At 44.3% G+C, this 21344-nt stretch overlaps 1 protein-coding gene and 1 long non-coding RNA gene across 6 annotated transcripts; one reads left to right on the forward strand and one right to left on the reverse strand.

Moving 5' to 3' along the window:
- The first annotated feature begins 57 nt into the window (after nucleotides 1-57).
- MTERF3 (mitochondrial transcription termination factor 3) lies at nucleotides 58-17323 on the forward strand. Of its 5 annotated transcripts, none has more exons than XM_072734273.1 (9): nucleotides 58-126; nucleotides 2815-3163; nucleotides 4029-4181; nucleotides 6812-6895; nucleotides 8739-8928; nucleotides 12226-12373; nucleotides 12739-12810; nucleotides 13933-14094; nucleotides 17035-17323. In XM_072734273.1, the coding sequence occupies exons 2-9, from the start codon at nucleotides 2830-2832 to the stop codon at nucleotides 17227-17229; spliced, it is 1338 nt and encodes a 445-aa protein (XP_072590374.1). In that variant the 5' UTR covers nucleotides 58-126; nucleotides 2815-2829; the 3' UTR covers nucleotides 17230-17323. The 5 variants fall into 5 exon arrangements, with proteins under 5 accessions (XP_072590374.1, XP_072590376.1, XP_072590377.1 ...); XM_072734276.1 differs by lacking the exon at nucleotides 58-126 and adding an exon at nucleotides 305-516; XM_072734275.1 differs by lacking the exon at nucleotides 6812-6895.
- A 95-nt stretch (nucleotides 17324-17418) lies between these two features.
- On the reverse strand, nucleotides 17419-21329 carry LOC112932135 (uncharacterized). Its single transcript, XR_003237429.2, has 3 exons — nucleotides 21182-21329; nucleotides 20786-20847; nucleotides 17419-20035 (listed from the first exon to the last, which is right to left on the reverse strand). It is a non-coding gene; the product is annotated as an uncharacterized lncRNA (long non-coding RNA).
- Between the last annotated feature and the right edge of the window lie 15 nt (nucleotides 21330-21344).

Consider the following 21344-nt stretch of genomic DNA (forward strand, 5'->3'; position numbering starts at 1 on the left):
GGTCTCGCCCACTCCGGCCGCAGCGCGCGGGGGCGGAGCCTTGGGTGGGGCGGGGCCTCGGGAGGGCGGGGCCCCGGGAGGGCGGGGCCGGGCACCCTAGCCCGAGCCGGAGCGGGGTCGCCACAGGTAGAGCGCGGTGGGGGTGGGGGCGGGGAGCGGGGGCCGCCCGGGGGCTCGGGCTCGGCCCCGGCCCGGGCCCCGGCCCCGGCCCCGGCCCCGGTTTCTTTCCTCCGACCGGCGAGGCGGGGCTTGCAGCGGCGCCGCGGGGGGAGGCGGGGGCGGGCTTCCTGCGGAAGTTCCCGGCGACGGGCGGCGGGCGTGGGGGGGCCTGCGGGGTCCCGGCCGGCGAGGCGAGCGGCTGCCTGCCCCGGGCCGACGGCGCCGCGACCACCCTCCAGCCCGCTGCACCGCGTTCAGCCGCCGCCTCGCCTCCCCTCGCCCGCGTGGCCGCGGCGTAGACCGGCGATCTGGTGTCCTGGCCGCAGGGTCATTTGCAGCCAGCGCACGCTGCAGCCGGCGAGTCTCGGGGCCCGGGGCGGGGGTCGCGGGGGGGCCGGGGGGTGACCCAGGCCGCGGGTGACGTAGGCACGGGGTGACCCAGGCCCGGGGGGCGGGGAGCGAACAGTCCATCCACCAAGGGGCACACCCAGCAACGAAGCGATGATGCGACGGGATCCGGGCAGGAGAAGCACGTGAAGCACTTGTTTAAAAAGATACTGTATTTATTTATTCCTGAGACACAGAAAGACGGAGAGAGGCCGAGACCCAGGCCGAGGGAGAAGCAGGCTCCTGCGCGGAGCCCGTCGGGACTCGGTCCCGGGAGCCGGGGTCACGCCCTGGGCCGACGGCGACACTAACCGCGGAGCCCCCGGGCTGCCCCCGCGAAGGCCTTTGCCTGGATGCGGGCGGGCGGGATGCGGGCAGATGCGGGCCGATGCGGGGCGCTCTATCTGAGCCGGCAAGGCTTCGCCGTCCGTGGCGGATTTCCGAAGTCCGCTCTGAAACCTGAGAAGTCCAGTGTTTTACAGCGCACAGGGACAAGGACTCCTCGTTGCGCCCATGACCTTGGCAACCGCGCCCCATCACGGCCGTGGGCCGCCGCGCCGCTGAGGCCCCCCGGGCTTCCACTTTCCTCCCTTTGACTTTGCAGAGACTGGATGTCGCGCCGCGGGCCTGCGGGAAAGGCCCACGCCTGGCTGCCATCTCCTGCCAGGATTTAGCGAGAAGCATCCACCCCACGAGGCTGTTGTGCAAACTTACTTCCTTTCTAAAATCACTCCAGAGTGACAGTGAGACTTTGACTTTCAGGAATCTTTCTGGAGACGTCCCTAAATTCCAAATCTCCAGGAAGACAGACCTTCAATTATCTGCTCTAATTCTGAGCATAAAACAAGCTGAATTCCAATAAGTAGAAAAACAGATCAAAACGTTGTATGCTACAATTAATTCAGCAGCAAATACTTCCTTCGTATTTGGATGTATAGTCAACGATGATAAAAATGGCCAACACGTGTTGAGCATTTTCCATAGGCTGGACTCCATGCTATGTTTTATGTGGATTATCTTATTTAACATAACATAAAATTATGACATCAAATCTACTCTCCTAATTAAGCTAAATATAAAATTTCTTCATAATCCTGGAGTTTGGGGATCCCTGGGTGGCTCAGCGGTTTAGCGCCTCCTTTGGCCCAGGGCACAATCCTGAAGTCCCAGGATCAAGTCCCGTGTCGGGCTCCCAGCATGGAGCCTGCTTCTCCCTCTGCCTGTGACACACTTTGCCTCTCTCTCTCTCACTCTATGTCTATCATAAATAAATAAATAAATGATTCTTAAAAAAAAAATCCTGAGTTTAACATCATAACAGCCTTTCCTTATAAAAATCTTTTTTAAAAACTGCATTTTTGGCCAAATATTCATGTATTCATTGCTCGTTGCTTATGTATTTCTGTCATTTCGTTTTGCTTGCTAGTTTTGACCTTTTGTTTTTGAAGGCTTTTCTTTTTCTTTTTTTCTACAGCCAAAAAACAGAATTCGACAAAATTGGTTTTGTTAATTCCCTTTTGAGGAACAGCTTTATCCGAAATAATCAACAGTTCAGCCCAGAGGATTAACCAAGAAACAGTCTTCTAGATAACAGTGATAATACCTAGGACACTGATTATTTAGGACAAAGTAGAATGATTTTTTACTTTATGAGTAATGTATAAACAAAATGCATTTGGATAATTCAGTGTCTTCATCAACAATCTGTTTCTTAAATGTTGTTCAAGCCAAATTTTTTTTTTTTTTAAGATTTTATTTACTCATGAGAGACAGAGAGAGGCAGAGAGAGAAGCAAGCTTCCTGCAGGGAGCCCGAATGTGCGACTCAATCCCAGGACCCCCGGGTCACCCCTGGACCCAAGGCAGGCGCTGAACCACTGAGCCACCCAGGCACCCGCCCTTCAAACCAAATTTTAAGAACACTTAATTGCATCCCCTTAGTTCCTTTAAATATTAAATTTAACAGGGATTATTGGGTTCAGCTGTAATTTAAACATTTACAAGTTTTAGTGATTCTGCTTTAAATTGTAAAGAAATCTTTATCTTTCTAGTTCAGAAGTTCCTGTCTTTTGGTTTGTAACTGGGACTGCCTTGTTTTTGTTTTTTTCCTGTGCTTAAAAAGCATTCAATTATTCTAATCCTCTAAATTTATTAAACATCTTTTAATTGGAAAAAAGAGATTTTCCAGTTTATCATTTTGTTGTTTGAATACTGTTCTAAACATTTAAGTAAGTTTCTCTTCGTTGATGGTTATGTATTTCCTTTATAGGCTACTTTAAGAAAAATGGCTTTGTCAGCCCGACAGATACCCAGATGGTTCAATTCAGTTAAATTGAGTAGCTTCGTTACAGCTATGCAACTGGGAAAACGTTTTCCGAGAGCAGGAAAAACATTGTTGCGTGGCGTTTCTGCTCAGCCACAGATGTCCTCTGGCAATTGCTTTCTCCAGTGGGGATTTAAGGCTTACAGGACTTCCTCCTTACGGAATAGTTCCCAGTCGGCCAACCCAAGTAGGCAGGAGATTGGTTCTGCCCAAAGTACTCTGGTTCCTTCTGTGAATGAACAGACACCGAAGACACAAAAGATACCCAGCCTTGATTCTGAGCTGTCTCTAGAAGGTAATTCTGAACTTCCAGAAAAGTCCCCTTTGGAACAAGTTAACTCTTAATAGTGTGTTAGCCCATTTCAAGGCATACTTTGTACCAGGCCAGTAAGAGAACAATGCCAGTTCTATCCACTTATTTGAGAAAAAAAAAAGTTTATAGATTAATGTATATAATATTTTGTTACAGATGTATGTGTAAGAGTTGCTTTCTTAATACTTTATTACTTAGATTCTCTATTAAAAAAATTTTCAGGTGGTAATTTAGGTTTTTTAGGGTCTAATTTATCCTAATACTGTATTCCTGATTAGGATATAATTGTATCCAAGTAAAAGTCGTCATTTTTGAGCATACAGTCCTATGAATTTTGCCAAACCTGTCTGGTAGCGTGACAGCCTCCACAATCAGCAAACCAAAAAGAACACAAATAGATCATCCCAAAAAGCTTGAGAGTAACTTGGAGGAGAGGGCATTGCACTGAAAGATGTTTCAGGGTGTAATGACTTTAATCCATACAAACCTGGCTAGTAGAATATGTTGTCTTTTGGGCCAGTTTAACAAGCTACAGTAGAATCTGTCTCAAAATGTACTTGAAGGTGAGTTGATCTTTAGCATTCTTACCTGATGGTGGAAAGGGATTTTGTGTAGGACCTGCTCCTGACAAGGGGAAACCTACCACTGGATTTCTAACCTTGGAGCAACAGTGGTTGATTTCTCTAGAGTCATAACCTTACCTCTCAGAAGGCAGATGTTGAACTTGTCAGACATGTAATTCTAAAGTGACCCCAAGATTTAAGGAGAGGCGAGCTCGGGAAGAGGCATCATGGTAGGGCGGGCTGAGAGCTGACGGCCTCTGTCTTTCCGCCCGGCGCCTGCCCAGCTCTGGACGACCTGCCCTCCCTGGCTCCCCTGCAGCCCGTCTCTGAGGAGGAGGCCATTCAGATCATCGCAGACCCTCCGTTGCCCCCAGACACGTTCACCCTCCGAGACTACGTGGATCATTCCGAGACTCTGCAGAAATTAGTGCATTTAGGTGAGTGCGAACCGTCTATGGGTGCTCGAGTGTATTCTTGTTTTTTTGCCTTTGTTCAAATCAGCATTTGTAGTTTTTATCAAGATGAACAGAAGTCACATAGTGGGAAGAGGCCTCTCGTGAAAAACCATACTCCCCTTCCTCCTTCCTGACCTCCACGCCATTCCCGCGGGCAGCTCTCAACTTTTACGCTCCTCGGGTCTGTAGTTAACCCTGTTTATGTAACTGTTCATAGTGCCCTTGCTTCGTTCATGGGTTTTAGACCTTAGCTGACCTCTCATAGGTAGACATGTACTTTTCCCCTCTTCAACTTGCCCACTTAATTATGGTAACAATTTCTAGATGGATCATCAGCCAGCCTTATATTATGACTATAAATATTGTTTGCTGCTGCTCTCTGGCATTGTTTTCCTTCCTTGTACAACGTTTCAGTTTTCCATAGTCGCTAATAATTCTTGTTTTCCTTTGATTCATTTTATTTCTAGGGCCAAATTTTCCTACACTTCCAATAGCCTGCCTGTCAGGACAGATTTTCCTGCAGTAAGCCCTACCAGATGAGGAACTCCTTCCTCCCCCACCCCGCCTGCCCCCCACCGTTCCTCCTGGAGCCCACTGACCCCCTAACGTGGATGGGCTCTTCTGTCCAGGCCCACTCCGTGACTGCTTGAGCCTGTGGGCTGGAGGGGGCGCGTGGGTCCAGGTGGCTAAAGGCAGCCAAGCCATCTCACCATCTCACTGCAGACCTGTACTCAGTCCTCTCCTGTTTCGTCCAGCACCTCACTGCAGCCTCTGGCGCGCTTCCAACTCTCTGACATCCTTTCTCCCTGGGGATTGAGAGGGACGGGGTAGGTAAGGGATTTTCTCAAATTTATCTCTCATTCTCCAGGCACTGCTTCACTGTAGGCTCTCATTTTTCACTGGACGGTTAGGAGCTTCCGAACCTGACAGTTGTCTTGCCAGCAACATTGTCCAGATGATATCTGGAATATTAGTTCTCTTTCTAAAATGCCAGGCTGACCCTGTCAGTGACCTCCTGGAAATCCTTCAGAGCCTTCCCGGGATGTCACAGCTCTATCTAGTCTGGCCCCTGCTTCCCTTTTCAACCTCACTGCTTGCCCCTTCCCTCCTTTTTCCAGCTCTCACAACTGGAAGACTTAGTTCCAGCAACTTCTGAGATGTCCTCGGTGACCCTCCTCTGGGCCTCACATCACCCTGGGCTCAGTTCCCTTCTAGCCCTAATAACAGTACTACGGTTGTTTACTGACCTGCTCCTGCGCGAGTTGCCCGGATGTGCAGGGAATGGCCTTTGTCTTCAGAGGCATCTAAATATACTAAGGAATAACTGGGCTGCAAGGACGAAAGGTCAGTGGGAAGTGCCACATAAGACAAAGTGTTCTGTGGTTTCAAAGCGGAGAGAAAGAGGACACCTGCTGCAAAGGGAGAGGCAGTCCCCTTCCTTCTGCAGCAGCTTCCCCCAGCCTTAGGATAGGTGCTGTGGCCAGTACAAGATAAATAGAAGACGTGGCCCCTGCCTTGAAATAATTTCCAGCATCCTTGAGGGTTTGGGAATATGTTTCAGCCACTCCTTCATCTGTATGTTGACACGTCAACAGCACATCTGGAAAGTCACTTAAGTGACAGTACGTTGGAGGAGCCATGGTTGCGTTGGCAGGGAGTAGTTGTGAGGACTCAAGTGTCCTGCTGCCTGTCTGCTTCTCAGATGTCTTTTCTGCCTTTGTCTGCCTCCCCTGTACCCCAGGAGGCCAGCCTCTATGCACCAGAGCTCCCTTGCCAGCTGGCTTCTGGGCAGCTTCGGCCAGGGGGAGGCCCTTGCAGGACGGGAGCGAGGGCAGGTGGGAGTATTTATTCCCCTGTTCCCTCCCTGCTTTGGGTCCTGTCACTGCCTGGCTCCATGCTCCATGACAACGGCTCCCACTGAGCAGCCCTTTCCTAATGGCTTGCAGGCCCCCTGGGCTCGGGTAATACTTTGTGCTCCCTGCCTCTGGAGCACCAGGGGTGCCCTTGTTCGTTCCCACAACTCTCATTGACTGTGTCGAGTCCCTTCGTTAGAGTTCTCTTTGTTCGCACGGTCCGGGGTGGAATCTGTCACCCGCCAGACCTTGATTGATACACGAAATATGTGTGACCGTAAGCGAACACCGTGGTAATAATTGTAGTTAAGCGATGAAAGCAACTTAGACTGCGGTCACCCAGAAGTTAGAGGCGTGTATTACTCGTTGTTTAATATCCCCAGAGCTTGACAGAAGTGCCTGGTCCATAGTAGGAATTCGGTGACTATTTTTTCAAGTTAATGAAATCTTGGAAGCCCATGTGATTTGTGCTGACAGCAGTGTGCTCTCCTGATGAGATTCTGCTCTCCTATTGCTGTTAAAAAGCAGCTTTTCAGGATTTCTGTTTGAGCACAGTCAGGGTGTGACGGCTCATGCTGAGCAAGGCACTTCAGCACATGTCAGCTGTAATAGTAAGTTAAATTTGAAGTCTGAACCCTTTATGTTATTTTTAAAGCACCCCTTCCCACATTTATTACAGATTCTTAGAACTAGTTTCTGTCTTTATCTATCCATCCAATAATTTGACTTGTTATTAATATTATTTTTAAACTATTACAGAATTCCATCTCCTTGTGAATAATGCAAGTGTTAAAAGAGAAAGAACTCTCACCTTCTTTTCATACCCGTTTCCACTTTCCAAAGGTAACCCTGTCACCAGTCTGTTGAATAGCTTTCCCCACCTTTTTCTGTGCAAATATATTTATTATAGAAATTCGTACCTGGGTTTTATATTTTTATGTATTAAAGCTTAATATTTTTAACACTGTTTTCTTCCAGTAGTTTTAGAGTTAGTACATAGTTAGATTCTTAATCTTTCTGAAAATTTTCTATCAGATATGGAAGGATTTTTTTCTTTGGTTTAAGTATAATTGACATTATATAGTTTCAGATACACAACATAATGATTCAGTAGTTCTGTGCATTACATCATGCTCACCATGGTAAGTGTAGTAATGGAAACATTTATTTTTCAAATGTATAGGTAGTGGTCCCATTATGTCGTGATGAATCGTACATCTTTTCACCATTAATTAGAAGTGCCATTATTATCATATGCTAATTTTTTATTTTATTTATTTACTTGATCCTGGATCTGTTTCGAGTCTCCATTCTGTATGTGTGTTTGTGTAATCTGTTTTTCTGTTCACGATCATCTTATATCAATGCCTGTTTAATATCAAGAAATTTGGGTTTAGGGATCCCTGGGTGGCGCAGCGGTTTGGCGCCTGCCTTTGGCCCAGGGCGCGATCCTGGAGACCCGGGATCGAATCCCACATCAGGCTCCCGGTGCATGGAGCCTGCTTCTCCCTCCGCCTGTGTCTCTGCCTCTCTCTCTCTCTCTGTGACTATCATAAATAAATAAAAAAAAAATTTAAAAAAAAAAAAAGAAATTTGGGTTTAGAATTATGTTTGGATCTAATAATATATGAAATTATAATTTATTTTTCTGGTTGTGTATACCATTAAAGAAAGGATGTTTTTACTTCATTGCTCTTATATTTAAGACTTTAAAGTTGCATCCGGAAATCAGTTTGAGAGTTATTTTGCACCTGAAGAAATATTTTTAAGACTATAAAATTTAAGTCTAACCTTAAGGTTTTACATTATCTTCAAATGTTTACTCTAAAGGTAAGGAATAGCCCTTTCCTGTTCATGGTTTTTCTTTTAATCAGATAAAAGAGGAAAAAAATGAGAGAATAAAACGCTCGGTTTTAATGAGAGTTTTTAATTACCGGTTACTTTGTTTCCCTGCCTAATTAACATTGCCAGAGAATACTTTTACAACTTGCTTTCTCCCGTGCTTTATCTCACATTCTTAGACTGCCTGAGATTATAAGGATATCTGAAGGCTAAAGACTGTAAACTTTCTTCTCTGTTGTCTATTTGAGGGCTGTATATGCTCACCTGTTCTCACACAGGATTTCTTGAGCTCCTTCAAGGTACATGTCTCCATGCTGAAGACCCGGAGATTATAGTGAGAAGATATAGAGTTATTTTTATTCCCCCACCTGGAGGGGATCAGAAGCATATTTTGAAAATAATCCTTATAACTAAGGAAATGACAGACATCAAAGAAAGTAACTATTCAAAGGGTTTGTTACACGGCAGAATTACGAGTTAAGCAATTACTGTGGAGATCACTAGGGGCTCATAAGCATCCTTCAAACAATATTCAAGAAACCATGGATTAAGATGATGATCCTAGCTAGGGCAGTATGACTCAGTGAATTTGTTCTGGGTAGGAATTTAGCCCCAAGTGCACTGTTTTCCTTTATATGTGACTTTGAAATAAGTACTACATCTTCATTTTCATTTAATTTTGTTTCTGCAACCAGTTTAGTTTAAATATATTTAGAAATTTCTATTGGCCTATCTCAATTCTCTTTTGGACAGATTGTTGATCTTCATCTGTAATTCCTTGTGTTTTTATGTATGATGTTTAATGACCTAGTCATCTTCAAACAGTATGTGTAATTTATTATAGGAGTGGATCTCTCAAAGATAGAAAAACATCCAGAAGCAGCCAACCTCCTTCTGAGACTGGATTTTGAAAAAGACATTAAGCAAATACTCATGTTTCTTAAAGATTTGGGTATAGAAGATAACCAGCTGGGAACATACCTGACTAAAAACTACGCTATTTTCTCTGAAGACCTTGAAAATCTTAAGACCAGGTGGGGCTTTTACAATGATTTTTGCATAACCCAAGAAGTGGTTATGAAGGGGATGTGTCTGTAAGTTATTTTTAAGATTTAGCTGCCTAACGATCAGCTGATAATGAACATGAATGTTAATTTTTTTGTTACGGACTTTCTTTGATCAAGGTTAAGTATCTAAAATAGTTCTTTTGTTCAACTTCTCATTTTTATGTGTTCAATTTATTGCTGAGTCAATACTTAACTGTTTCTCTTCAGAAACCAGAATAAAAAAAAATTTTAAGCCATTAACAAATGGCTAAATGGCTGAGAGTGCACTTAGAGTTATGAAAGTCTGAACTTTTGTGGATTGTTTTAATTTTCTGGGCAACTTTTGACATCCTCTTGGCACATTGTTGTATAATTTGCTTACTCACTTCCGTAAGTTGGCTATTTTGGTGGTTTCTTTTTTTCCTCTTTACAAAGCACTTCCATAAACCTCTTTATATCCGTTCAGCATTTAAAGAATTGATTAGACCTGTGAGAATCGATACAGGGAGATGAGATAGCATTGATCTGTGAGATAGCAGTCCTGCTAGGCTTTGGGACCGTCCCTAAGTTCACCTTTTGAAGTGATCATCCTTCCTACTTCTCACCTAAGTCAGTTCTTCCCTGTATTCCCAGATTTACTGAGTAGGATCACTGCTCATCTTGTTGCCCAAGTCAGAAATATTGCTATTAACTTTGGCTTCTCTTATCTTACTTTTAAAAAAATATTTTAGTTATTTGAGAGAGAGAGAGCATGCACAAGCAGGGGGAAGGGCAAAGGGAGCAGGAAGCCTGACGGGGGTCTTGATCCCAGGACCTTGAGATCATGACCTGAGTGGAAGGCAGACCCTTAAGCAACTGAGCCACATAGGCATCTCGGCTCCTCTTCGTTTACTATCCACGTTAATATATCACCTACCAATTCTGTTTTTATCTCTCAAATCAGTTAACTCATTTCTCTTAATCTTCACTGTGAAGATCACCTTGGGTTCCCATTTCACATGAAGACTGCTGTAAGTCTCCTTACTGGCTGCCTCTGGTCTTCACCCCCAGGTTATCCTCACACTGATGGTGAGCCTCACTGCATTTCAGAGAACTGTGCAGTTCCTTGAACCATCAGAGTCCAATGCCTTGTCTCTAAGTTAGGAAAAGGTTCCCTAACATTGAACAAGTTGAGCTCCTATATACACAAGGCACTAAGTTAGACTTGAGCCACAAAAGATAAACATACACACGTCTCTCTTCATGGGACTTACATTCTGGTATAATAGAGACAAACTGTTACAGGGGAGAGGAGGAGTGATTCTAGGAGACTTGGTCTGACATAACCAGCTCTGCAGCTGCCGACTGCCTGGAACATAATTGCTATATGTTTCTAGAAATGCAATTGCTAGGTGAAAAGGTATGTACATTTTTAATCTTAATAGATAGTGACAAATTGTCCTTTGTAGGGTGGTTTTCCAGTTTACACTCCCACCGTCATACGGAAGTGCCAGTTTCCCTCTTACCCTAATACAGGGTCATCAAACTTCATGGTTTCAGTTCATTTTATAGATTAAAACCATGCCTCACTGTTGTTTCAGAAATGTGTGGAGGATCTTTTCCTATGTTGAATTTCTGTTTATGTCGCCTCTTCTATAAATCACATATATCCTCTGCCATTTTAAAATGAAGTATTTTTCTTTTGTAAGCATTCTTCTATATTTTAACAAAATTAGTTATTTCTCTGTGACATGTTTTAATACTTGCCACTTTGATTTTGTCAATAGTTAGGGGGATTCCCCTGCATTTTAAATTTTTATATAGTTAAATTTATCAGTTTTTTCTCTCGTGTCGTCTGAGTCCCTTAAAGGAATAGGAGTCACTTATAAAACATTAGCTCTGATGGTATACAGTATAGAAGTATCATAGGCATTTTGGTTTTTTTTTTTTGGTGAGAATTAAGCAAGATAATGTTCTGGTATACTGTAAACATTTAATAAAACTGCCTTTTACTATGTTTATAAACAGCTTTTAAGAATCAGTAATGTTATTTCATAGTCAAACCTTCTTTATTTTACTACCTTATTTTGGTTCCCAGAAACTTAGGAAATTTCTTAGCTGTTAACAAAATGCATAATGGAAATCACAGGAAAAATTTTTTTGTAATTTTTTATTGGATTTCGATTTGCCAACATATAGAATAACACCCAGTGCTCATCCCATCCACTGCCCCCCTCAGTGCCCGTCACCCAGTCACCCCATTCTCCCCCACCTCCCTTTCCACTCCCCCTTGTTCATTTCCCAGAGTTAGGAGTCTCTCACATTCCATCACCCTCTCTGATACTTCCCACTCATTTTCTCTCCTTTCCCTTTGAATTCCTTTCACTATTTCTTATATTCCCCGTATGAGTGAAACCGTATGATGATTGTCCTTCTCTGACTGACTCACTTCACTCAGCATCATACCCTCAAGTTCCATCCACATCAAAGAAAATGGTGGGTATTTGTCGTTTCTGATGGCCGAGGAATATTCCATTGTATACATAAACCACATCTTCTTTATCCATTCATCTTTCGATGGACTCGGAGGCTCCTTCCACAGTTTGACTATTGTGGACATTGCTGCTAGAAACATCAGCGTGCAGGTGTCCCCGTGTTTCATAGCATCTATATCTTTGGGGTAAATCCCAGCAGTGCAATGGCTGAGTTGCAGGGTAGCTCTATTTTTAACTCTTTGAGGAACCTCCACACAGTTTTCCAGAGTGGCTGCACCAGTTCACATTCCCACCAACAGTGCAAGAGGGTTCCCCTTTCTCCACATCCTCTCCAACATTTGTGGTTTCCTGCCTTGTTAATTTTCCCCATTCTCACTGGTGTGAGGTGGGATCTCACAGTAAAAATTACTTTTGAAAATACATGCTCAGTAAATTAGCTAAACTAAAAAAATTCCTCTTTCAATTTCCACCATGCTTGAGGGTCTTTGAAATCTCTTAATTTAATTTATGGATTTTCTGTTCTTAGCAAAAAAAAATTCTTAAATAGAAGCTATTTAATTTTTTTTTTACCAAGTAATAAAATAAGTCAGATTAACTAAAAAGAGAATCTATTAGATTAGAAAATTATTTGGTTTCCAAGTATAAATGGGAAACCATTCTAGAATTGGATGGGTGCTTGTTTTGCTTTAACCATATTTGAGCCATTATCATGGAATGTTTTTTATCTCTTGTTTGTTACTGTGGAAAGTAGCATGACATTAGTAAATGTTAATTATAGGTACTGTGTATTTTTTTTTGTTTGTTTCTCTAGAGTGGCTTATCTACAATCAAAAAATTTCAGTAAGGCACAGATTGCACAGATGGTCAGAAATGCGCCGTTTTTGCTGAGTTTTTCAGTGGAAAGATTGGATAACAGATTGGGATTTTTTCAGAAAGAACTTGAACTCAGCGTGAAGAAGGTAAAGAAAAGAGAATTTGTCTATTTCCATGTGAGCTACATTTAGTAACTTAAATCTCACGTTTCTCACAGTGGCTGGCCCATATAAATGCCAGGTATTTTTGTACAAGAATGAATTACTCTACTGGTTAAATATATAGCTGTATCATTTTATAATATTCCATCAAGTTGGTGCCTTAAATTTTATTTCCAGTATTTGTTTTTTTTCTCAAACAGTATTAAGTTAATGTATTTTCCGGGTTCCTAGCATTTTTTCTGATTGGCTCATATTTTAAATTTTCATTTTGTGTTCCTTAGCAATGCCTTGTTTTCCCAAACTAGTTGGATGTGCATGTATAGTAATAATGGATTGTTTTATAACTGTAGACTAGAGATCTGGTGGTTCGTCTCCCAAGGCTACTAACTGGAAGCCTAGAGCCCGTGAAAGAAAACATGAAGGTAGGTCGACTTTAAGCTTTTCAGAAATCAGCTTCTTTCTCTACGTGCTTAAGAGGAGGATGGAATTCACTCTGTCATCTTAAAACCAGATTGTGAAAGAACTCATTTCTTAAAAAAAAAAAAAAAAAAGTCATTTCTAAAAAGATGGACAAAGAAATGATACAATAAATACCTAGCAGGCAGTTTTAGTTAATAATACGTTCACGTTTCCCAGGTGTCACAGGCGTGAATCACCTTGCAGACGCTGATACCAGTAATCCCAGAGCAGTGCCTTAGGGGGCGGGGTGATACCAGGAAACTGCACCTATTGCCCAGTCTGAGACCCCAGGTTTATGTCACCTCGGTGGGAGAGGAGTCTTAGAGGCTGGATCCAAAAGACATCGGTGAAGAGACCAGTGGCAGCATGTTGCTCTCCTCAGACTGTGCCCACTGGCAGCTCTGACTCTGTCACAGGACATACCAGATGCTCCAAGACAACAAGGCCACAGAGTAGTTAGTATACAAAGCTGTAGGAGTATTTAAAATTTAAAAACCTACAGTGTTCCATGTCCACTTGTTGAAATATTATTGAGCAGCTGCCCATGTGCTGTGCTGGGGTGACAGTCCCTGCTCTCATGGGGCTTAGGACCCAATAGGGCAGCGCATGCAGAGTAGTAAGAGCAGCGGGTTGCTCGGGGAGCAGAGGACCTAACACACATTCGGATAGTTAGTTTTATCATCTGTGGCATTTTGGCATGTAGTTTCTCCAGATAACATGTAAATGAGTGTGATTGGGAGTGGAGACTCAAAAAACACTTTGAAAATCTTAACAGCTGGTCTGTGGTGTAGGGCCTGTTACAGCCAGCCTGACCAGGCTTTCCACATCCACCATCCTTGTGTCTCATCGTGACGACAGCTCCTGTTGGTGATCTTGGTGATAATCCCCAGGCTGTCAGCAGTTCCTCTCAGGAGAGGGGCTTGAAATTCAGGTTACCTCAGGAGCAGGAAGCCACGGACCCTGGCACAGCTGTCCCCAGATTCTGGTGTCCTCGTTTCAAATTTTAAAGGAATCAGTGTGTCCTCTGGCATATTACCAAGATGACTGTTTCCATTCCTGATGCAAGCAACTCTACTTTCTTTTAGGTTTATCGTCTTGAACTAGGTTTTAAACATAATGAAATTCAACATATGATCACCAGAGTCCCCAAGATGTTAACTGCAAATAAAAGGAAACTTACTGAGACTTTCGACTACGTGCACAATGTGATGAGCATTCCCCACCACCTCATTGTCAGGTTCCCCCAGGTAAGGAGCACACAGCCCTCTCAGAGCTGTCATCGCCCTTCGCCCAGAACTGTTCTCCGGGTGTTCTGCAAAAAGTATTTGCTGTTTGGGAAGGAATTAGACCAATACAGACTGGTTCTGAGATTGACACTGGTAGTAAGGTCGTATTTCTATTGCCCATCTTGTAAATCAACAACATACCTAGCACATGGAGTTGAGGGATCACTTGTGAAAAGTATACAACTTCTAGGCACACATGTCCATCTCTGGAGGAGACAGAGGGACGAATCTGTTTCCCTAGAGTTGTTACCTACTGCTCATCCTGCCTTTTGGAATCTAACGCATTCCCAAGTGTGTTTTTTTCCCATTTAAATTGGGAATAAGATCACTTCCCCGAAGGGTCCTTTCAGTTCTACGTGTACTTTTTATTCACAGTCTATCTTAATCCGTCAGTTAGGAGCACCTGGGTGGCTCAGTTGGTTCAAGTGTCCAACTTTTAGTTTCAGCTCAGGCCATCATCTCATGGATTCTGGAATCGAGACCCACGTTGGGCTCTGTGGTCAGTGGAGAGCCTACTTGGGATTCTCTCCTTCTCCCTGCCCCCCGTCGAGGGTGTGTGTGCCCGCGCATATGTGCGTGATCTCTCTTTCTCTCCCTCTCCCCCCCCTCAAATAAATAAACCTTTGTAAATAAATAAATAGATCCATTAGTTAATAAGCCATATTGTAATCATCTCCTACCAAAGTATAAAACAGTTGTAGTTTACCGTTGTGCCAAAGCCATTTTTATATTTTCCAAGCTAATCAGATGTCCCTATTCTTTAGCAAGTGACATTATCTGCTTGTTCACAAGAATGTTAACTCTCCAAGGGCAGAGATCCTATCTGATTTATACACTGCCGGATTTCCAGCGTCTGGAACTACACCAGGACTTTTAGTAGGCACTGGATAAATATTTGCTGAACCAATGAATGACTGAATTAAATCAAAGTCATCCTTCTTTCCTTTTTGCCATGTGACCAGACCCTCCGTATTCACTGGATAAATGAAGGTTGAAATTCATTACAGTGACCTCCCTACTGTGTTTGCTACATGTGTTCTTGATGTAAAAATAGGCGGAGGAAATAGGACTTTCATATAACTCAAAACTAGATTGCATTTGGTATAATTCCTTCACAAACAGCAATGTTTATTTACCTATCATACTTCGCTACAAATGAGCCCTTAATAGAGAATTTTTGTTTCATTAACTGTATATGTATTCATTATTAAAAATGCAGTGCTACAAACTTGGCTTATTGGAACAATCATAAAGTAAGTGGTCTTCAAGTAAAACGCAAAAACAATTAGTTTTCCCCTGGGCTGTTAGGTAATTAATAATAATTAATAACCGGATTTGGGGATTCAAAAATCAATCAGACATGATCTGTATTCTTGTAGAATCTGTAATCTAGTGTGGAAGACAAGTTCCTAACGTGTAATTGACTTACATAGTGTTAGAGTCTTAACCAGGTACCTTATATAGAACTGTTAATTTAGAAGAGATAGGAAAATCATAGAAATAATGAGAGCTACTGAGTGCTCACTGTGTGCCAGCTGTCTTCACTGCTTTACTTGTATTCATTCATTTAATCCTCACAGCCACCATCTGAGATAGGTGCTGTTGTTAGCCCTATTTCACAGGTGACAATGTAAGCATGAAAGGACTGTCCAAAGGTTACCCGGGTAACGGGGCCGAGCCAAGATTAGAACTCTGGCAGTTAGGTATAAAAACATGCTTTTAACTAGGGTGCGCTACCATCTAAGACCTGGCGTTTGAGTTGTCAGTAGAACAAGTGGGGGCGAGGGGACCCTTAGGGGGCTCAGCAGTTTAGGGCGGCCTTCAGCCTGGGACGTGATCCTGGAAACCCGGGATCGAGTCCCACATTGGGCTCCCTGCATGGAGCCTGCTTCTCCCTCTGCCTGTGTCTCTGCCTCTCCCTGTCTGTGTCTCTCGTGAATAAGTAAATAAAATCTTAAAAAAACAAAAAAAACAAGAGGGGTGTCGCAGAGGTGGACAGAAACTATGAACTTGACCGGATGCATCAAAATAACTTGTTTAAACACAGACTTTTGGGCACCTCATACCCTTGCTTCTGGGAAGTCCAGTTACAGAACTGGGACTTCCTTATTGAGATTCTCAGACTTGTAGGGGTCTGGGATCTGGCTAACATTTAAAAAAAAAAAAAAAAAAGGAAGATACACATTAACTGACTGGACTGTGAGGGAACCGGTGGACTTGAAATCTTTGGCTGGTGCTTTAGAAACTTCGTGGTATGAAGCCAATTTTCTCTTGTAAAAAACAAGTTCTCGTTGGCCTGTTTCTGACTCCTTTCTAAAGTTGCTGCCGCTCATGCTACTCCTTGAGTTTTAACCCCAAGACCGGCAGGACTGCTTTCCCCAGTTGCTCCCCAGAGGCTGGGTTCCTTCATTCCAACACTAAGCAGAGAGCGGGAGCAGCAGGAATTTCACAAAAGTAAGGAAGCTCCACAGATTGTGAAGCTTTTTGGTGCCAATAGACCTTGATCTCCAACTTTGGTTCTCAAACTTGGCAGTCATCAGAATCACCTGGGGAACCGGTGGGCCCCACAAAGAGTTGCTGTTAAGTATTTTGGGGGCAGGGCTGGAGGATTTGCGGTTTTAACATCTCCTCCATCTGGATTACCCAATGTTCTTTGCCTACAGTATAGCCCTTAATTACTCTATAATTGTCCTGTTTGTTTTGAGTCCCTTTTGAATCATCATTTTTTAGCAGAAGCTATATATATGGTTTAAGCCCTGTGACATTTATCGTAGTTACCGAGCATGTGTCAATACTTTATCATTGTTAGCCTAATCAAAATTTTCAGCCAAATAAACAGTTTAATAGGTCATCTTTCAGTGCACAATGTCGTTTTTAAAAACTTTTTTTTTTCTTTTTTAGGTGTTTAATACAAGGTTGTTTAAAGTCAAAGAAAGACATTTGTTTCTTACCTATTTAGGAAGAGCACAGTATGATCCAACAAAACCTAACTACATCTCTCTGGACAAGTTTGTGTCTGTACCTGATGAAATATTCTGTGAGGAGATTGCCAAAGCCTCAGTACAGGACTTTGAGAAATTCTTAAAAACTCTTTAGTTTTTGATGAATGTTAAGATGTAATAATGTAAAATGAATGTATATATGAGTGAATAATACATATTTTTAAATAAATGCCTCAGGCTTCCATTAATGCTGGAAACAATTTCTTGACTCTGTGAATGTGGGGACGCCTGTGGCAGATCCTTCTCACAAGTTCGAGTGACTTAATTTTTCTTCGACTCTCATTTCCTTCCTTCTCCAGGAGGACAGAACTTAAAGCACAGCAAGCTGAGGGAAGGAGACACTTCCCCATAGGCTGGCTGTCCCGGTGAGGACGAGGACAGAAGCTTCCCTTTGACACTGGCAGGCCTTCCAACGTGGTTTCATCACAAGACCTCTATATTTTCTGTGATGTGTTACAAGCTTCTGGAACATGCTAGATCACATCCACCTAATAGCTACTATTCACGTAGATAAAAATGTGTAGATAAAACACATTCCAGTTTGGACGATATGCACTGTCACCTTCCTGAGCATAGATACTCACATTTGCCCACAATCGGCTACTGAGAACCAGGAAAGGAGAAAGGGTGGGGGCAGGGGGAGTAATGTGATGGTAAGTAAAGGGCAAGGAGACCTGGTAAAAGGCCACAGCAAACCTCTGACTTCCTGCCAGTAGGCAAAGATCTGCAGCATGAAAGGATAGTCTTTTCCCCATCTATCATTTAGACATGTGATCCTGGGCCAGTAATTTAACGCCTGGGTCAGGTTGTTACTTGTGAAGCCAGGCCTGTGGCTTCAGCCGTCTGCCTGGGGATCACAAGCTTGGGCGGACAGTTAACACTGGTGGCTTCCAGTGAACCCCCCTGGTATGTGTTCTCCTTGTCTCCTTCCACACGGACTCTGGGCCAATGAGACATCATCAGGCAGAGGCTGGAGAAGGACTTGCACGCTGGGACTTGTCCTCTTGAAACATTTGTCCTGGGAACCCGGAGCCAGCATGTAAGGAGGTTGCGTGACTGTTGGAGAAACGAGGTGGAGAGGAGGCGCCCGGCCAAACCTTAGCTACTCCGCCCATACCGAGGCAGCACCAGACGTGTGGGGGAAGATGCCACCCTAGACGTTTCAGCCTCAGCCGGTACAATGTGCAGTAGCACAATCCAGCTGAATTCAGAATTGGGCTAAGAAAGGGTTTTGAGGACAGCCCAAGCGGCTCAGCGGTTTAGCAACACCTTCAGCCCGGGGTGTGATCCTGCAGACCCAGGATCCAGTCCCGCGTCGGGCTCCCTGCGTGGAGCCTGTTTCTCCCTCTGCCTCGGTCTCTGCCTCTGTGTGTGTGTGTGTCTCTCTCATGAATAAATAAATAAAATCTTAAAAAAAAAGGGGGGGGTTTGAAACACTAATTTTGGGGGTACTCTTGTGCACCAGGGTCCTGTGGTGTGTTGTATGTCCAGAAGCCTCATGAGAAACTAAATTTGTCATGGATCAGGGCCAAGTATATTGGCCTTCCTGTTAGGTTTTATTCATGTGCCCAACAGACATCGGAGTTCCTAAAGGGCAGTGTTAGAGTGTGGCATAGATACGTGCCTTTGTGGAGTTCTCTAATGGGTGGGATCAATACACAGGAAATAAGGTTCAGCTAAAAGACAAAGCCTGGAACCATCTCAACTGGTCTTTCTATGGCTCAGAACCTCATTTTGCCTTTACCAACAAACCACTTGTATCAGAATAGGCTATAATGAGCAATCCTAAAGCCTGACGTGGTTTTTTGGTCTTTTTTTTTTTTTATGGTTTTATTTACTCATTAGAGCACAAAGGTAAAGGAGGAGCAGAGGGACAGGGAGAAGCAGACTCCCCGAAAGGCAGGCAGCCCAATCCAGGGCTTGATCCCAGGACTCAGTCCCAGGACCCTGGGATCATGACCTGAGCTGAAGGCAAAAGCTTCACTGACTGAGCCACCTAGGCACCCCGTATCTTAAATGTTTTTAAACCACAGAAGTTTTTATCTCATACATGTCCAATTTGGGACCAAAAAAAGCTCTGCTTCATATCACCTTTAGTGACAGAGGTTAATGGAGCTTCCACTGCGTTGTAAGTGTAGCCAATCTATGAAAGGGAAAAGGAATGTGAATTGATCTTAAAAACTACCCATACTATTCTCGGCCAAAGGGCCATGCCTAGTTTTAAGCGAGCAGAGAAATGCAATCCTACCCACAGGCCTAGATGGAAATCAAACATAATTTTTGCATCAGTACTAAAGATGGGGGCATCTGGGTGGCTCAGTCAGTTAAGTGGCTGCCTTTGGCTCAGGTCATGATCCTGGTGTCCTGGGATCCAATCCTGCATCGGGCTCCCTGCTTCTCCCTCTGCCTCTCTTTCTCTCTCACAAATAAGTAAATAGAATCTTTCAAAAATTACTAATAACTGCCAACAAAAGTCCAGGACCTCTAGGCTCAATACCTAAAGGAGCTGGATTCCGTGACAGTCTTGGGTATCTGGTCTCCTGACAAGGTCCTCCTCTTAACCACCTTCTCTGTGTAACCAGCAAGCTGAATCTTAAGGACAACAAGGGAAAGAGAGTTTACGGAGTACTTCCTGCAAAGCAACGTGCCAGTGTTCAAATGCATTGCATTTCTTCACATCTTTCAGACTTCACTTTAGCCTGTGTAGTCTAGGAGCAGACATTCATCCGTTTTTGGTGCTGCATACAGAACTGAGTAAGGTGAGCATCTGGTGGCACAAAGAAGAAAAAAGGGGATGGCAACCAAAGCTCAGAACTGGCATGTGACTAAGACCATTAAATCTAACCTTTGGATTTACAGTGAGATGGGAGTTCCATATGGTCCCAGTTCTCAGCTTGAGCCTGGAGGAAACAAAAGTAGGTATTTGTGGGTACTTGTTATGACCTGAACGGTGTCCCCCCCAGGATGCATGTTGAAACCCTAACCCCCAATGATAGGACTTTTGGAGGACAGGGCCTTCCTACTGCAAATCGGGCCCTTGGAAGACAAAGCTCTTGCTCTGTCTCTGCCACGTGAGGACACCTGGAGAAGGCAGTCCTCCGAAACCCACAGGAAGAGCTCTGCCCTGAAAGTGGCCGTGGCCGTGCTTGCACCGCCATCCGGGCTGCCAGCTTCCGGAACTGTGAGAAATACATTTATTTTGTAAGCTATCCAGTCTACGGTGTTTTGTCACGGCCACTGAGCTGACGGGAACAGTGTACAAGTTCACCAGTAACTGGGTCGGTCGCACTGATTGTTTCCGCCCCTAGATTTTGATGCCTTAGATTTTGATGCCTAGATTTGATGCCTAGATTTTGATGCCTAGATTTTGATGGCTGAGACCTCGGGAGTCTGTCTACATCTGGGGACCCCTGGGGGGCTCAGTGGTTGGGCTCTGCCTGTGACCCAGGGCATGACCCCGGGGTCCTGGGATTGAGTCCCACGTGGGGCGTGGAGCCTGCTTCTCCCTCTGCCAGTGTCTCTGCCTCTCTCTCTCTCTCTGTGTTCCATGGATAAATAAATAAAATATATTTTAAAAATTTAAAAAAGGATTTTACCTCTCCTTAAAATTGCACACATAAAAAATATAAAAAATTTAAAAAAAAGGTTACCTGCACTGAGGGGCGGGTACTTGGCGGGATGCGCACTGGGTGTTATGCTGTATGTTGGCAAACTGAACTCCAATAAAAAAACAAAAAAAAGACAAAAAAATTTTTTTAATGTTTTTAAAAATTTAAAAATAATATAAAAATAAAAATAAATACAATCGCACGCAAATTCTGTTACCAGTCTTAGATCTAGTGTTTTGGCGGCCTCCGTGAAGGCGCGGGGGCCGGGGCGGCGGAGGTCAGCGGGGGTCAGCGCTCCCGGGCCCAGGGTCACAGAGTCACGGGGTCACGGGGTCACGGGATCCCCTGTGCGCCCGGACGCCCGGAGCCTGGGCCCTCCCTGGCGGCCCTTCCGCGCCTCCGTTTCCTCCGCACCACGGGGACCGCGGAGGCACTGACCTTACGGACGGAGAACCAGGTGCGAGCGTCCAGGTGAGAAGGCGCAGGTGCCCTGAACCCCGTGCGCCAGCCCTGCCGAAGCGCCTCCGCCCCAGGCTGACGCTCTTCCCGGAAGCTCAGCCGACGCGCTTCCCGGAACTGGGTGCCCGGCACGCCCCGCCCC

The sequence above is a fragment of the Vulpes vulpes genome, chromosome 13 (genome assembly GCF_048418805.1).
Source record: "Vulpes vulpes isolate BD-2025 chromosome 13, VulVul3, whole genome shotgun sequence".
NCBI lineage: Eukaryota > Metazoa > Chordata > Mammalia > Carnivora > Canidae > Vulpes > Vulpes vulpes.

What these genes read in the sequence shown, in the direction of transcription:
- MTERF3 (XM_072734273.1), top strand. Translation starts at nt 2,830, where the DNA reads ATGGCTTTGTCAGCCCGACAGATACCCAGATGGTTCAATTCAGTTAAA. An exon ending in CTTGAAAATCTTAAGACCAG is followed by an intron (nt 8,929 to 12,225) that starts GTGGGGCTTTTA and finishes TTGTTTCTCTAG; the next exon opens with AGTGGCTTATCTACAATCAA. An exon ending in CCGTGAAAGAAAACATGAAG is followed by an intron (nt 12,811 to 13,932) that starts GTAGGTCGACTT and finishes ACTTTCTTTTAG; the next exon opens with GTTTATCGTCTTGAACTAGG.